Here is an 18,152-nt window from a genome sequence, read left to right as displayed (position 1 = left end):
GTATTTAGATGAGCACTTGAAACACCATAGCATACAAGGCTATGGGCCAAGTGCTGGAAAATGGGATTAGAATGGATAGGTGATTGATGGCCGACACGGACACGAGGGGCCTGTTTCTGTGCTGTATAACTCTGACTTTATGACCAATACTGTACACAGTACTCCAGATGTGGTCTCACCAATGTCCTGTATAACTGAAGCATAACCTCCCATTTTTGTATCCAATTCCCCTCGCAATAACGATAACAGTCTATTAGCTTTCCTAATTACTCGCTGTACCTGCATACTAACCTTTTACAATTCATGCACTAGGACACCCGGATCCCTCTGCATCTCATTCAGATAATATGCTTTTTTATTCTTCCTACGAAAATTTCACATTTTCCTACGTTATACTCCATTTGCCAGATCTTTGCCCACTCACTTAACCTGTCAATATCTCTTTGTAGCCTCCTTATGTCCTCTTCACAATATACTTTGCTACCTATCTTTGCGTCGTCAGCGAATTTAGCAACCGTACCTTCAGTCCCTTCATCCAAGTCATTCATATAAATTGTAAAAAGTTGAGGCCCCAGCACTGATCCCTGTGGCACACCACTTGTTACATCTTGCCAACCAGAAAACGACCCATTTATTCCTACTTCAGTTTCCTGTTAGCTAACCAATCTTCTATCCATGCTAATATGTTAATCCCTACACAGTGAGCTTTTATTTTCTGCAATAACATTTGATGTGGCACCTTCTTGAAATCATTCACCAGTTCCCTTTTATCCACAGCAAATGTTACTTTTTCAAAGAACTCCAATAAATTGGTTAAATATGATTTCTCTTTCACTAAACCATTTTAGACTCTGCCTGATTACCTTGAATTTTGCTAAGTACCTTGCTATATTGAGCCTGTAATATTTTTCTAATGACAGATGTTAAACTAACTGGCCTGGAGAGATTAATACCAGTTTGTCTGGCCCACTGCTGTATGAGACTGAGGGAGCTTTTGCTGTTGATTCACTGACAGAAAACAGAGCAAACTTTTAAAATGGTCAACACCGGCTGCTCGGGTGGCCGTTGTTGCTTGTTCTTCAGCCACATGTTGTTATGCTGCAGGCAAACTGGCAAGAAAAATACAGGTTCAGTGGGAATAAACTCCATGAGGTGAGGAGATTGTGCATATCGTGAAAGTGTCAACTGTGGCTCAGTGGTGTCAGTCTCCCCTATGAACCTGAAGCTTGTGGGTTCAAGTCTGCCTCCTGTGATTTGAGCACATAATCTAGGCTGAGGGAGTGCATTGCAGCAAGTTGCTAAGACTTCTTTGATAGACCTCCCACACCCGTGGCCTCTACTGCATAGAAGGACAAGGACAGTAGGCGCATGGGAACACCACCACCTGCACATCAAAATCCTGAAGCTCCCTACCTAACAGCACTGTGAAGACTCCTTCACACGGGCTGCAGTTGTTCAAGAAGGTAGCTCGGTACGGCCTCTTCAAGGACATTTAGGAATGGGCAATAGCCCCCATTGCATGAATGAATTTAAAAAGTGGCGGTCTTTCTCATGAGACGTTAAACTAATGCCCTGTCTGCCCCCTCAGGTGGATGTAAAAGATCCCATGGCACCAAAGAAAAACAGAGGAATTCTACCTGCTGTCCTGGCCAATATTTATCCCTCAACCAACATCACTAAAACAGATTGTCTGTTCATTAGCCCATTGTTGCTTGTGGGAAATTTGTGTGTGCAAATTGGCTGCTGTGTTTTCTACATTTCAACAGCGACTACACTTCAAAAGTACTTCATTGGCTGTAAAATTAGTTTGGGACATCCTGAAATCACGAAAAGTGTTAGAGCAATGCAAGTCTGTTTTCATTTTTACTCCCTCCTTTTCCTCTTGAATGACGAGATAATCTAGCAATCCCTCTCACAGCCTGTCTCTGTCCCAGGTTGGTAACTACCTGCGTATGTTCAGGGGCTCCCTGTACAAGAGGTACCCATCTCTGTGTCGTCGACTAGCCACAGTTGAAGAAAGGAAGAAGATTGTAGCGTCCTCACACGGTAGGTGCCCTGACTGCTCACCAGCATGCGTTGTTTGTGTTGAAATGCTGTCTTATCAAATGTTGCTGAAAGAGCAAGTGTTTGAGGTGTTCATGTCAGGCCAGCCCTGCATTAAATAAAATGTTTTGCATTTATTAACCCCCCCCCCCCACTGCCTCAGCTTTCCTAAAGGTGCTGAATTGCACTGTGTCATAGTCATACAGCACAGAAACAGGCCCTTCAGCCCATCGTGTCTGTGCCGGCCGTCAAGCACCTACGTATTCTAATCCCATTTTCCAGCACTTGGCCTGTAGCCTTGTATGCTATGGACGTTTCAAGTGCTCATCTAAATACTACTAAAATGTTGTGATGGTTCCTGCCTCTACCACCTCTTCAGGCAGTGCGTTCCAGATTCTAACCACTCTCTGGGTGAAAATTTTTGTCCTCAAATCCCCTCTGAACCTCCTGCCCCCTCCCCTAAGGGAAAAAGTTTCTTTCTATCTAATCTATCAATGCCCCTCATAATTTTATACACCTCAATCATGTCCTCCCTCAGCCTTCTCTGCTCTAAGGAAAACAACCCTAACCTTTTCAGTCTCTCTTCATAGCTGAAACCCTCCAGCCCAAGCAACATAGAGTCATAGAGTCGTACAGCATAGAAACAGGCCCTTCGGCCCACCGCATCCATGCCGACCATAATGCCTATCTATACTAATCCCACCTGCCTGCATTAATTCCATATCCCTCTATGCCTTGCTCATTCAAGTACCTGTACAGATGCCTCTTAAATGTTGCTCCTGTTCCTGCCTCCACCACCTCCTCAGGCAGCTCATTCCAGATGCCCACTATTCTTTGTGTGAAAAATTTGCTCCTTTGATCCCCTTTAAACCTCCTCCCTCTCACCTTAAATCTATAGGTGAATCCTGGTGAATCTTCGCTGCACCCTCTCCAGTGCAATCACATCCTTCCTATAGTGTGCCCAGAACTGTAGCCTAGCTAGTGTTTTATACAGCTCCCATCGTAACCACCCTGCTCTTGTATTCTGTACCTTAGCTAATAAAGGCAAGTATCCCATATGCCTTCCTAACCACCTTATCTACCTGTGCTGCAGCCTTCAGTGATCTATGGACAAGTACACCAAGGTCCCTCTGACCCTCTGTACTTCCTAGGGTCCTACCATCCATTGTATATTCCCTTACCTTGTTAGTCCTCCCAAAATGCATCACCTCACACTTCTCAGGATTAAATTCCATTTGCCACTGCTCTGCCCATCTTACCAGCCCATCTATATCGTCCTGTAATCTAAGGCTTTCCTCCTCACTATTTATGACACCACCAATTTTCGTGTCATCTGAGAACTTACTGATCATACCTCCTATATTCACATCTAAATCATTAATGTACACTACAAACAGCAAGGGTCCCAGCACCGATCCCTGTGGTACACCACTGGTCACAGGTTTTCCACTCACAGCAACAACCCTCGACCATCACCCTCTGCTTCCTGCCTCTAAGCCAATTTTGGATCCAAGTTGCCCTGGATCCCAAGGGCTCTTACATTCTTAACCAATCTCCCATGCGGGACCTTATCAAAAGCCGTACTGAAGTCTATGTAGACTACATCAACTGCTTTACCCTCATCTACACATCGAGTCACTTCCTCGAAAAGTTCAATCATGTTAGTTAGACATGATCTCCCACTGACAAAGCCATGCTGACTATCCCTGATTAATCCCTGCCTCTCCAAGTGGAGATTTAAATTTTTTCCAATAGTTTCCCAACCACTCATGTTCGACTAACTGGCCTGTAATTACCTGGTTTATCACTACTACCCTTCTTGAATAATGGTACCATATTCGCTGTCGTCCAGTCCTCTGGTACCTCTCCTGTGGCCAGAGAGGACTTGAAAATTTGTGTCAGAGCCCCTGCTACCTCCTCCCTTGCCTCACATAACAGCCTGGGATACGTCTCATCTGGGCCTGGGGATTTATCCATTTTTAAGCCTGCTAAAACTGCTAATATTTCCTCCCTTTCAATACTAATATATTCAAGTATATCACAATCCCCCTCCCTGATCTCTACACCTTCATTGTCCTTCTCCATAGTGAACACTGATGAAAAGTAATAATTTAAAACCTCACCTATATCCTCCGGCTCCACACACAGATTGCCACGTTGGTCCCTAATGGGCCCTAATCTTTCCCTGCTTATCCTCTTGCCCTTAATATACTGATAAAATGCCTTAGGATTTTCCTTTATCTTGCCCGCCAGTGTTTTTTCATGTCCCCTCTTCGCTCTCCTAATTACTTTTTTTAAGTACCCCCCTACACTTTCTATACTCCTCTAGGGCCTCTGCTTCAGCGCTCTGAATCTGCCATAAACCTCCTTTATTTACTGATCCAATCCTCTATATCCCTTGATTCCAGGGTTCCCTGGACTTGTTGGCCCTACCCTTCAACATAACAGGTACATGTTGGCTCTGAACTATCACTATTTCCTTTTTGAATAACTCCCACTGGTCTGATGTAGACCTTCCTACAAGTAGCTGCTCCCAGTTCGCTTTGGCCAGATGCTGTTTTATCATATTGAAATCGGCCTTCCCCCAATTCAGTACCTTTATTTTCGGTCTGTCTTTGTCCTTTTCCATAACCTTAAATCTTAGAGTTTTAGTTTTAGAGATACAGCACTGAAACAGGCCCTTCGGCCCACCGAGTCTGTGCCGACCATCAACCACCCATTTATACTAATCCTACACTAATCCCAGATTCCTCCTACATCCCCACCTGTCCCTCTATTTCCCTACCACCTACCTATACTAGGGGCAATTTTATAATGGCCAATTAACCTATCAACCTGCAAGTCTTTGGCATGTGGGAGGAAACCGGAGCACCCGGAGGAAACCCACGCAGACACAGGGAGAACTTGCAAACTCCACACAGGCAGTACCCAGAATCGAACCCGGGTCCCTGGAGCTGTGAGGCTGCGGTGCTAACCACTGCGCCACTGTGCCGCCCGTTATTGTCACTATCCCCGAAATGTTCCCCCACTGATTCTTCTACCACTTGTCCAGCTTCATTCCCTAGGATTAGGTCCAGTACTGCCCCTTCTCTTGTAGGACTTTCTACGTACTGGCTCAAAAAGCTCTCCTGTATGCATTTTAAGAATTCAGCCCCCTTTAAGCCTTTTGCACTAAGACTATCCCAGTTGATATTTTGGAAGTTGAAATCGCTTCCTATTATTACCCTATTATTTTTACATCTCTGAAATTTGCCTACATATCTGCTCCTCTATCTCTCCCTGACTGTTTGGAGGCCTGTAGTACACTCCCAGCCAAGTGATTGCCCCCTTTTTAAGTTCTACCCGTATGGTCTCATTTGAGAAACCTTCTAAGATATCATCCCTCCTTACTGCAGTAATTGACTCCTTGATCAACAGTGCAATGCCACCTCCTCTTTTACCTCCTCCCCTTTCACGCCTGATGATTCTATACCCTGGAATATTGAGCTGCCACCTGTCCCTCCCTCAACCATGTCTCTGTGATAGCAATAATATCATAATCCCATGTGCTAATCAATGCCCTCAATTCATCTACCTTACTAGTAGCATTAAAATAGATACAATCCAGCCTTGCATTTTTCACTTGTGCCTTAACAGGTCTATATTTGGTTTGCCTTCCAGACTTTTCTTCTATATTTGACTGTGCATCACCCCTTACTGTAACTCCACTCTGTATCCCATCCCCCTGCCAAATTAGTTTAAACCCCCCCCCCAACGGCACTAGCAAACCTCCCAGCAAGGATGTTGGTCCCGTTCCGGTTCAGGTACAACCCATCCAACTTGTACAGGTACCACCTTTGCCAGAAACAGTCCCAGTGATCCAGGAAACTAAAGCCCTCCCTCCGACACCATCTCCTCAGCCACGCATTCACCTGCTCTATCCTCCTATTCCTATACTCACCAGCACGTGGCACCGGGAGTAATCCAAAGATTACAACCTTTGAGGTCCTGCTTTTTAATCTGCTACCTAGCTCCCTAAATTCTTGTTGCAGGACCTCATCCCTCTTTCTGCCTATGTCGTTGGTCATGTGCCATGACCTCTGACTGTTCACCCTCCCCCTTCAGAATGTCCTGCAGCTGCTCCGTGACATCATTGACCTTAGCACCAGGGAGGCAACATACCATCCTGGAGTCACGTTTGGGGCAACAGAAATGCCTATCTGCACCCCTTACGATAGAATCCCCTATCACTATAGCTCTCCCACTCCTTTTCCACCCCTCCTGTGCAGCTGAGTCACCCGTGGTGCCACAGACTTGGCTCTTGCTGCATTCCCCTGAGAAGCTATCTCCCCCAACAGTATCCAATGTGGAAAATCTGTTAGAAAGAGAGATTGACCCAGGGGACTCCTGCACTACCTGCCTAGTTCTTCTACTCTGGAGTAATACCAGGACCATACCTGAAGCTCAGCCCATTAATTCTTCATGTGAGTGCAGCGTATTGGCCTGTTGTTTAAACATGGGGGCCATCACACCCAAGTTCACTCCTGTTCTCGCTATAAGCTCACTCACCGCACTTCAGACAAGGGTCATTGGACAATCACTGGGAGTGCGGACTCTGGCTGAATACTTCTGGCACCCACACACGACTGGCTCTGAACCCACCTGTGGAGCCTATGGCTGAAAAGAGCTAACTCGGCACAAGCCAGGGATTATACCTGGATCTTCATCCTGAAGGTCGGTAATATACCAGCCGGGGCGAGCATGTTGATGACATTTCTATTTTCCCCTCTAAATGCTACTTGCCCAAACAGACCGTACTGGTCTGCTCCACTGGGGTCCCAGCACTGGAATTGAAATGCAAACCCCATAACAGGAGCATCCGCGGAATCTGCCCACCCACCTTTCTTGGGTGCATTGTGGTGCAGGGAGGAGAGAGAACCAGCCAGTGGACCCTGCCATTGCTGCAGTTTGTGGAATCCCCAGCAGGTGTAATCACATCTACCGCATCTCTTCCCCGCCCCCCTCCCCCCAGTTGTCGTAGTGGGAGTGCCTGAGTTCCAGTATCCATCAACATTGGGGCTCAGTAAGCAAGAATCCATGGTTCCCAGTCTAACTTCTTTTAATGGATTTTTAGTATATAGATTGCAGCCTGAAACATGGTGGAAGCCAATTCTGTAGTAACTTTCAAAAGGGAGTTGGATAAATACTTGAATAGGAAAAATTTACAGGCAGGGAATGGGATTAACTGGACAGCTCTTTCAAAGAGCATGAGGCCGAAAGGCCGCCTCCTCTGCTGCATCATTCTGTGACTGGAATATAACCCTTTTCATATCTGACTCGGATTTCCACAGTTTTGAATGGTTTATATTTGTTATCTGGAAGATTAGTTGAAGCACCTTACTCTCCCCTCTCTTGTCCTGGATTATTTGCCTCTAACTAGGATCCAGTGCCTTCCCCCCACAGCCTCCCATACTGTCACAGAGAATGGTTCTTCGTGTATGAAGTGTTGACAGGGTTCTCCACTGCACTGGGTCTGGGTGACTGGATACTGCACAGGAGGGAACCCCAGCTGTGTTTCTTTGCCCAAAGGTGCAAAGGCTGTTTGTAGCATCTTAACTGTCTTGCTGGCTGCAGTTTAATTTGTTACTTTGCTAATTATTAATTAGCCTGCAACTCTCATTTAGTGTTTGGCTTGTTTAAATGCTTTGAACTGAAAGTGTTGATGAAATATCTTGTGTGAATTATTCTCATAACTCCAAAATCACCACATTTGCAATTAATCACATCCCGTCCTAGTGAGTGATTGGCCCATGGGAACCATGTGACCGCAGCCTCCACTGTCATTGATCCCAATAACTTCTCTTCATAGGTTGCTTGTAATCACATTACCATTAACACATTATAATCCAGTATTGGGTTTTGTCTAATGACGGGGGTGGCGCAGTGGTTCGCACCGCAGCCTCACAGCTCCAGCGACCTGGGTTCGGTTCTGGGAGCTGCCTGTGTGGAGTTTGCAAGTTCTCCCTGTGACCGCGTGGGTTTCCGCCGGGTGCTCCGGTTTCCTCCCACAGCCAAAGACTTACAGATTGATAGGTAAATTGGCCATTGTAAATTGCCCCTAGTGTAGGTAGGTGGTAGGAGAATGGTGGGAATGTGGTAGGGAATATGGGATTAATGTAGGGTTAGTATAAATGGGTGGTTTTTGGTCGGCACAGACTCGGTGGGCCGAAGGGCCTATTTCAGTGCTGTATCTCTCTATGACTCTATGACCAGCCAGTAAAATACTCCGCAAGTCGCAGGGGTGGTGTGCCCAACGGGCCTTGGCGGTCGGGGATGGGGGGAAGAATGAGAGTACATGCCCAATGGGTGGGGTGGGCGGGGAAAGCTTGCTCCACGGTGATTGAGGGGCAAAAGCACGTCCCATGGAGGGATGAAGGGGGAGAGCATTCCCCACAGGTAAAGGCTGCAGGGTGGGTGGGGGGTGTGGCAGTGCAGACCAGAGGGTGGGGAGACAGGGTGGGTGGGACTGTAGGCCAAGGTTTGCTATGTGGGGAGCACGTGACTGCTGTCTGCAGGGCAGGGCTTTTTAGGGAAGAGGGGGCAGGTGTGTTCGGGTGGGGAGAGGAGGTAGTGCATGTCACTGGGGGTGTGGGGCAGGGTAATGGAGTAGACAGTGAGAGGGGTTGTCACCCAAGCCCATTGTGCACTTTGTCACGACCAGCACTGCAGCAGTAATCAGGCCTCAGAGCTGGCATGGAGAGGCCTTGAAGTGTAATTGAGGGACTGAAAGTAGAGACCTCTTCAAAGAAAACAAAAACCTTGCCATTCTAGAGACTTAGATTAAATTTGTACATTTCAAGTATTTATATTATGTTTTTTTAATTGATCAGATCATGGTTATACCACTTTAGCTACCAGTGTGACGCTTCTTAAAGCTGCGGAGGTTGAAGAAATCCTAGAGGGAAACGATGAAAAGTACAAGGCCATCTCGATCAGCACCGAACCACCTGCCTATCTCAGGTATTGTCTATATCTAACCCATTCTCAGTACAGTACACACTCACACTGACCCATCTCCTAACTCAGGTACTGTCTATATCTAACCCATTCTCAGTACAGTACACATTCACACTGACCCATCTCCTAACTCAGGTACTGTCTATATCTAACCCATTCTCAGTACAGTACACTCTCACACTGACCCATCTCCTAACTCAGGTACTGTCTATATCTAACCCATTCTCAGTACAGTACACTCTCACACTGACCCATCTCCTAACTCAGGTACTGTCTATATCTAACCCATTCTCAGTACAGTACACTCTCACACTGACCCATCTCCTAACTCAGGTACTGTCTATATCTAACCCATTCTCAGTACAGTACACACTCACACTGACCCATCTCCGAACTCAGGTACTGTCTATATCTAACCCATTCCCAGTACAGTACACTCTCACACTGACTCATCTCCTAACTCAGGTACTGTCTAAATCTAACCCATTCCCAGTACAGTACACTCTCACACTGACTCATCTCCTAACTCAGGTACTGTCTATATCTAACCCATTCCCAGTACAGTACACTCTCACACTGACCCATCTCCTAACTCAGGTACTGTCTATATCTAACCCATTCCCAGTACAGTACACACTCACACTGACCCATCTCCTAACTCAGGTACTGTCTATATCTAACCCATTCTCAGTACAGTACACTCTCACACTGACCCATCTCCTAACTCAGGTACTGTCTATATCTAACCCATTCCCAGTACAGTACACTCTGACACTGACCCATCTCCTAACTCAGGTATTGTCTATATCTAACCCATTCTCAGTACAGTACACTCTGACACTGACCCATCTCCTAACTCAGGTACTGTCTATATCTAACCCATTCTCAGTACAGTACACTCTCACACTGACCCATCTCCTACCTCAGGTATTGTCCATATCTAACCCATTCTCAGTACAGTACACTCTCACACTGACCCATCTCCTAACTCAGGTACTGTCTATATCTAACCCATTCTCAGTACAGTACACTCTCACACTGACCCATCTCCTAACTCAGGTACTGTCTATATCTAACCCATTCTCAGTACAGTACACTCTCACACTGACCCATCTCCTAACTCAGGTACTGTCTATATCTAACCCATTCTCAGTACAGTACACACTCACACTGGCCCATCTCCTAACTCAGGTACTGTCTCTTTCTAACCCATTCTCAGTACAGTACACTGTCACACTGACCCATCTCCTAACTCAGGTATTGTCTATATCTAACCCATTCCCAGTACAGTACACTCTCACACTGACCCATCTCCTAACTCAGGTACCGTCTATATCTAACCCATTCTCAGTACAATAAACTCTGACACTGACCCATCTCCTAACTCAGGTACTGTCTATATCTAACCCATTCTCAGTACTGTACACTCTGACACTGACCCATCTCCTAACTCAGGTACTGTCTATATCTAACCCATTCTCAGTACAGTACACACTCACACTGACCCATCTCCTGACTCAGGTACTGTCTATATCTAACCCATTCCCAGTACAGTACACTCTCACACTGACCCATCTCCTAACTCAGGTACTGTCTATATCTAACCCATTCTCAGTGCAGTACACTCTCACACTGACGCATCTCCTAACTCAGGTATTGTCTACATCTAACCCATTCTCAGTACAGTACACTCTCACACTGACCCATCTCCTAACTCAGGTATTGTCTATATCTAACCCATTCTCAGTACTGTACACACTCACACTGACCCATCTCCTAACTCAGGTACTGTCTATATCTAACCCATTCCCAGTACTGTACACACTCACACTGACCCATCTCCTAACTCAGGTACTGTCTATATCCAACCCATTCCCAGTACAGTGCACTCTCACACTGACCCATCTCCTAACTCGGGTACTGTCTATATCTAACCCATTCTCAGTACAGTACACTCTCACACTGACCCATCTCCTAACTCAGGTACTGTCTATATCTAACCCATTCTCAGTACAGTACACTCTCACACTGACCCATCTCCTAACTCAGGTATTGTCTATATCTACCCCATTCTCAGTACAGTACACTCTCACACTGACCCATCTCCTAACTCAGGTATTGTCTATATCTAACCCATTCTCAGTACAGTACACTCTCACACTGACCCATCTCCTAACTCAGGTACTGTCTATATCTAACCCATTCTCAGTACAGTACACTCTCACACTGACCCATCTCCTAACTCAGGTACTGTCTATATCTAACCCATTCTCATTACAGAACACTCTCACACTGACCCATCTCCTAACTCAGGTATTGTCTATATCTAACCCATTCTCAGTACAGTACACTCTTACACTGACCCATCTCCTAACTCAGGTATTGTCTATATCAAACCCATTCTCAGTACAGTACACTCTCACCTGAGTTAGGAGATGGGTCAGTGTGAGAGTGTACTGTACTGAGAATGGGTTAGATATAGACAATACCTGAGTTAGGAGATGGGTCAGTGTGAGAGTGTACTGTACTGAGAATGGGTTAGATATAGACAATACCTGAGTTAGGAGATGGGTCAGTGTATTGTCGAGATCTAACCCATTCTCAGTACAGTACACACTCACACTGACCCATCTCCTAACTCAGGTATTGTCTATATCTAACCCATTCCCAGTACAGTACACTCTCACACTCACCCATCTCCTAACTCAGGTACTGTCTATATCTAACCCATTCTCAGTGCAGTACACTCTCACACTGACCCTTCACCTAACTCAGGTACTGTCTCTATCTCACCCATTCTCAGTACAGTACACTCTCACACTGACCCATCTCCTAACTCAGGTACTGTCTATATCTAACCCATTCCCAGTACAGTACACTCTCACACTGACCCATCTCCGAACTCAGGTACTGTCTATATCTAACCCATTCTCAGTACAGTACACACTCACACTGACCCATCTCCTAACTCAGGTACTGTCTATATCTAACCCATTCTCAGTACAGTACACACTCACACTGACCCATCTCCTAACTCAGGTACTGTCTATATCTAACCCATTCCCCCTAGTACAGTACACTCTCACACTGACCCATCTCCTAACTCAGGTACTGTCTATATCTAACCCATTCTCAGTACAGTACACTCTCACACTGAACCAACTCCTAACTCAGGTACTGTCTATATCTAACCCATTCTCAGTACAGTACACTCTCACACTGACCCATCTCCTAACTCAGGTACTGTCTATATCTAACCCGTTCCCAGTACAGTACACTCTCACACTGACCCATCTCCTAACTCAGGTATTGTCTATATCTAACCCATTCCCAGTACAGTACACTCTCACACTGACCCATCTCCTAACTTGGGTACTGTCTATATCTAACCCATTCGCAGTACAGTACATTCTCACACTGACCCATCTCCTAACTCAGGTACTGTCTATATCTAACCCATTCCCAGTACAGTACACTCTCACACTGACCCATCTCCTAACTCAGGTACTGTCTATATCTAACCCATTCGCAGTACAGTACACTCTCACACTGACCCATCTCCTAACTCAGGTATTGTCTATATCTAACCCGTTCCCAGTACAGTACACTCTCACACTGACCCATCTCCTAACTCAGGTATTGTCTATATCTAACCCGTTCCCAGTACAGTACACTCTCACACTGACCCATCTCCGAACTCAGGTACTGTCTATATCTAACCCATTCCCAGTACAGTCCACACTCACACTGACCCATCTCCTAACTCAGGTACTGTCTATATCTAACCCATTCTCAGTACAGTACACTCTCACACTGACCCATCTCCTAACTCAGGTACTGTCTATATCTAACCCATTCCCAGTACAGTACACTCTCACACTGACCCATCTCCTAACTCAGGTACTGTCTATATCTAACCCATTCCCAGTACAGTACACTCTCACACTGACCCATCTCCTAACTCAGGTACTGTCTATATCTAACCCATTCCCAGTACAGTACACTCTCACACTGACCCATCTCCTAACTCAGGTACTGTCTATATCTAACCCATTCCCAGTACAGTACACTCTCACACTGACCCATCTCCTAACTCAGGTACTGTCTATATCTAACCCATTCCCAGTACAGTACACTCTCACACTGACCCATCTCCTAACTCAGGTACTGTCTATATCTAACCCATTCTCAGTACAGTACACTCTCACACTGACCCATCTCCTAACTCAGGTAATGTCTATATCTAACCCATTTCCAGTACAGTACACTCTCACACTGACCCATCTCCTAACTCAGGTACTGTCTATATCTAACCCATTCTCAGTACAGTACACTCTCACACTGACCCATCTCCTAACTCAGGTATTGTCTATATCTAACCCATTCTCAGTACAGTACACTCTCACACTGACCCATCTCCTAACTCAGGTATTGGGTATATCTAACCCATTCCCAGTCCAGTACACTCTCACACTGACCCATCTCCTAACTCAGGTATTGGATACATCTAACCCATTCCCTGTACAGTACACTCTCACACTCACCCATCTCCTAACTCAGGTACTGTCTATATCTAACCCATTCTCAGTACAGTACACTCTCACAATGACCCTTCACCTAACTCAGGTATTGTCTATATCTAACCCATTCTCAGTACAGTACACTCTCACACTGACCCATCTCCTAACTCAGGTACTGTCTATATCTAACCCATTCCCAGTACAGTACACACTCACACTGACCCATCTCCTAACTCAGGTACTGTCAATATCTAACCCATTCCCCCTAGTACAGTACACTCTCACACTGACCCATCTCCTAACTCAGGTACTGTCTATATCTAACCCATTCTCAGTACAGTACACTCTCACACTGAACCAACTCCTAACTCAGGTACTGTCTATATCTAACCCATTCTCAGTACAGTACACTCTCACACTGACCCATCTCCTAACTCAGGTACTGTCTATATCTAACCCATTCCCAGTACAGTACACTCTCACACTGACCCATCTCCTAACTCAGGTACTGTCTATATCTAACCCATTCCCAGTACAGTACACTCTCACACTGACCCATCTCCTAACTCAGGTACTGTCTATATCTAACCCATTCTCAGTACAGTACACTCTCACACTGACCCATCTCCTAACTCAGGTATTGTCTATATCTAACCCATTCTCAGTACAGTACACTCTCACACTGACCCATCTCCTAACTCAGGTATTGGGTATATCTAACCCATTCCCAGTCCAGTACACTCTCACACTGACCCATCTCCTAACTCAGGTATTGGATACATCTAACCCATTCCCTGTACAGTACACTCTCACACTCACCCATCTCCTAACTCAGGTACTGTCTATATCTAACCCATTCTCAGTACAGTACACTCTCACAATGACCCTTCACCTAACTCAGGTATTGTCTATATCTAACCCATTCTCAGTACAGTACACTCTCACACTGACCCATCTCCTAACTCAGGTACTGTCTATATTTAACCCATTCCCAGTACAGTACACACTCACACTGACCCATCTCCTAACTCAGGTACTGTCAATATCTAACCCATTCCCCCTAGTACAGTACACTCTCACACTGACCCATCTCCTAACTCAGGTACTGTCTATATCTAACCCATTCTCAGTACAGTACACTCTCACACTGAACCAACTCCTAACTCAGGTACTGTCTATATCTAACCCATTCTCAGTACAGTACACTCTCACACTGACCCATCTCCTAACTCAGGTACTGTCTATATCTAACCCATTCCCAGTACAGTACACTCTCACACTGACCCATCTCCTAACTCAGGTACTGTCTATATCTAACCCATTCCCAGTACAGTACACTCTCACACTGACCCATCTCCTAACTCAGGTACTGTCTATATCTAACCCATTCTCAGTACAGTACATTCTCACACTGACCCATCTCCTAACTCAGGTATTGTCTATATCTAACCCATTCTCAGTACAGTACACTCTCACACTGACCCTTCACCTAACTCGGGTATTGTCTATATCTAACCCATTCTCAGTACAGTACACTCTCACACTGACCCATCTCCTAACTCAGGTACTGTCTATATCTAACCCATTCTCAGTACAGTACACTCTCACACTGACCCATCTCCTAACTCGGGTACTGTCTATATCAAACCCATTCTCAGTACCGTACACTCTCACACTGACCCATCTCCTAACTCAGGTACTGTCTATATCTAACCCATTCTCAGTACAGTACACACTCACACTGACCCATCTCCTAACTCAGGTACTGTCTATATCTAACCCATTCCCCCTAGTACAGTACACTCTCACACTGACTCATCTCCTAACTCAGGTACTGTCTATATCTAACCCATTCTCAGAACAGTACACACTCACACTGACCCATCTCCTAACTCAGGTACTGTCTATATCTAACCCATTCCCCCTAGTACAGTACACTCTCACACTGACCCATCTCCTAACTCAGGTATTGTCTATATCTAACCCATTCCCAGTACAGTACACTCTCACACTGACCCATCTCCTAACTCAGGTACTGTCTATATCTAACCCATTCGCAGTACAGTACATTCTCACACTGACCCATCTCCTAACTCAGGTACTGTCTGTATCTAACCCATTCCCAGTACAGTACACTCTCACACTGACCCATCTCCTAACTCAGGTATTGTCTATATCTAACCCATTCTCAGTACAGTACACTCTCACACTGACCCATCTCCTAACTCAGGTACTGTCTATATCTAACCCATTCCCAGTACAGTGCACTCTCACACTGACCCATCTCCTAACTCAGGTACTGTCTATATCTAACCCATTCCCAGTACAGTAGACACTCACACTCACCCATCTCCTAACTCAGGTACTGTCTATATCTAACCCATTCCCAGTACAGTACACTCTCACACCGACCCATCTCCTAACTCAGGTACTGTCTATATCTAACCCATTCTCAGTACAGTACACTCTCACACTGACCCATCTCCTAACTCAGGTACTGTCTATATCTAACCCATTCTCAGTACAGTACACTCTCACACTGACCCATCTCCTAACTCAGGTACTGTCTATATCTAACCCATTCTCAGTACAGTACACTCTCACACTGACCCATCTCCTAACTCAGGTACTGCCTATATCTAACCCATTCTCAGTACTGTACACACTCACACTGACCCATCTCCTAACTCAGGTACTGTCTATATCTAACCCATTCCCAGTACAGTACACTCTCACATTGACCCATCTCCTTACTCGGGTATTGTCTATATCTAACCCATTCTCAGTGCAGTAAACTCTGACACTGACCCATCTCCTAACTCAGGTACTGTTTATATCTAACCCATTCTCAGTACAGTACACTCTCACACTGACCCATCTCCTAACTCAGGTACTGTCTATATCTAACCCATTCCCAGTACAGTACACTCTCACACTGACCCATCTCCTAACTCAGGTACTGTCTATATCTAACCCATTCCCAGTACAGTACACTCTCACACTGACCCATCTCCTAACTCAGGTACTGTCTATATCTAACCCATTCTCAGTACAGTACACTCTCACACTGACCCATCTCCTAACTCAGGTACTGTCAAAATCTAACCCATTCTCAGTACAGTACACTCTCACACTGACCCATCTCCTAACTCAGGTACTGTCTATATCTAACCCATTCTCAGTACAGTACACACTCACACTGACCCATCTCCGAACTCAGGTACTGTCTATATCTAACCCATTCTCAGTACAGTACACTCTCACACTGACCCATCTCCTAACTCAGGTACTGTCCATATCTAACCCATTCTCAGTACAGTACACTCTCACACTGACCCATCTCCTAACTCAGGTACTGTCTATATCTAACCCATTCTCAGTACAGTACACACTCACACTGACCCATCTCCTAACTCAGGTACTGTCTATATCTAACCCATTCCCAGTACAGTACACTCTCACATTGACCCATCTCCTTACTCGGGTATTGTCTATATCTAACCCATTCTCAGTACAGTAAACTCTGACACTGACCCATCTCCTAACTCAGGTACTGTTTATATCTAACCCATTCTCAGTACAGTACACTCTCACACTGACCCATCTCCTAACTCTGGTACTGTCTATATCTAACCCATTCTCAGAACAGTACACACTCACACTGACCCATCTCCTAACTCAGGTACTGTCTATATCTAACCCATTCCCCCTAGTACAGTACACTCTCACACTGACCCATCTCCTAACTCAGGTATTGTCTATATCTAACCCATTCCCAGTACAGTACACTCTCACACTGACCCATCTCCTAACTCAGGTACTGTCTATATCTAACCCATTCGCAGTACAGTACATTCTCACACTGACCCATCTCCTAACTCAGGTACTGTCTGTATCTAACCCATTCCCAGTACAGTACACTCTCACACTGACCCATCTCCTAACTCAGGTATTGTCTATATCTAACCCATTCTCAGTACAGTACACTCTCACACTGACCCATCTCCTAACTCAGGTACTGTCTATATCTAACCCATTCCCAGTACAGTGCACTCTCACACTGACCCATCTCCTAACTCAGGTACTGTCTATATCTAACCCATTCCCAGTACAGTAGACACTCACACTGACCCATCTCCTAACTCAGGTACTGTCTATATCTAACCCATTCCCAGTACAGTACACTCTCACACTGACCCATCTCCTAACTCAGGTACTGTCTATATCTAACCCATTCTCAGTACAGTACACTCTCACACTGACCCATCTCCTAACTCAGGTACTGTCTATATCTAACCCATTCTCAGTACAGTACACTCTCACACTGACCCATCTCCTAACTCAGGTACTGTCTATATCTAACCCATTCTCAGTACAGTACACTCTCACACTGACCCATCTCCTAACTCAGGTACTGCCTATATCTAACCCATTCTCAGTACTGTACACACTCACACTGACCCATCTCCTAACTCAGGTACTGTCTATATCTAACCCATTCCCAGTACAGTACACTCTCACATTGACCCATCTCCTTACTCGGGTACTGTCTATATCTAACCCATTCCCAGTATAGTACACTCTCACACTGAC

General features: G+C 45.5%; 1 protein-coding gene across 2 annotated transcripts in view; it reads left to right on the top strand.

The window, feature by feature from the left end:
- Window positions 1-18,152, top strand: part of LOC137382892 (SWI/SNF-related matrix-associated actin-dependent regulator of chromatin subfamily B member 1-A) — a 67,126-nt gene that overhangs the window by 16,304 nt on the left and 32,670 nt on the right. Inside the window, exons 2-3 of one of the 2 annotated variants that reach the window (XM_068055465.1) lie at window positions 1,935-2,046; window positions 8,934-9,042. In XM_068055465.1, the coding sequence (XP_067911566.1) occupies window positions 1,935-2,046; window positions 8,934-9,042 (221 nt within the window). Of the gene's footprint in view, window positions 1-1,934; window positions 2,047-8,912; window positions 9,043-18,152 lie in introns of both variants that reach the window. The other variant, XM_068055463.1, reaches the window with a different exon arrangement.

Source organism: Heterodontus francisci, chromosome 23 (genome assembly GCF_036365525.1).
Source record: "Heterodontus francisci isolate sHetFra1 chromosome 23, sHetFra1.hap1, whole genome shotgun sequence".
In the NCBI taxonomy this organism is placed as follows: domain Eukaryota; kingdom Metazoa; phylum Chordata; class Chondrichthyes; order Heterodontiformes; family Heterodontidae; genus Heterodontus; species Heterodontus francisci.
This window is presented reverse-complemented; position numbering and strand designations above follow the sequence as displayed.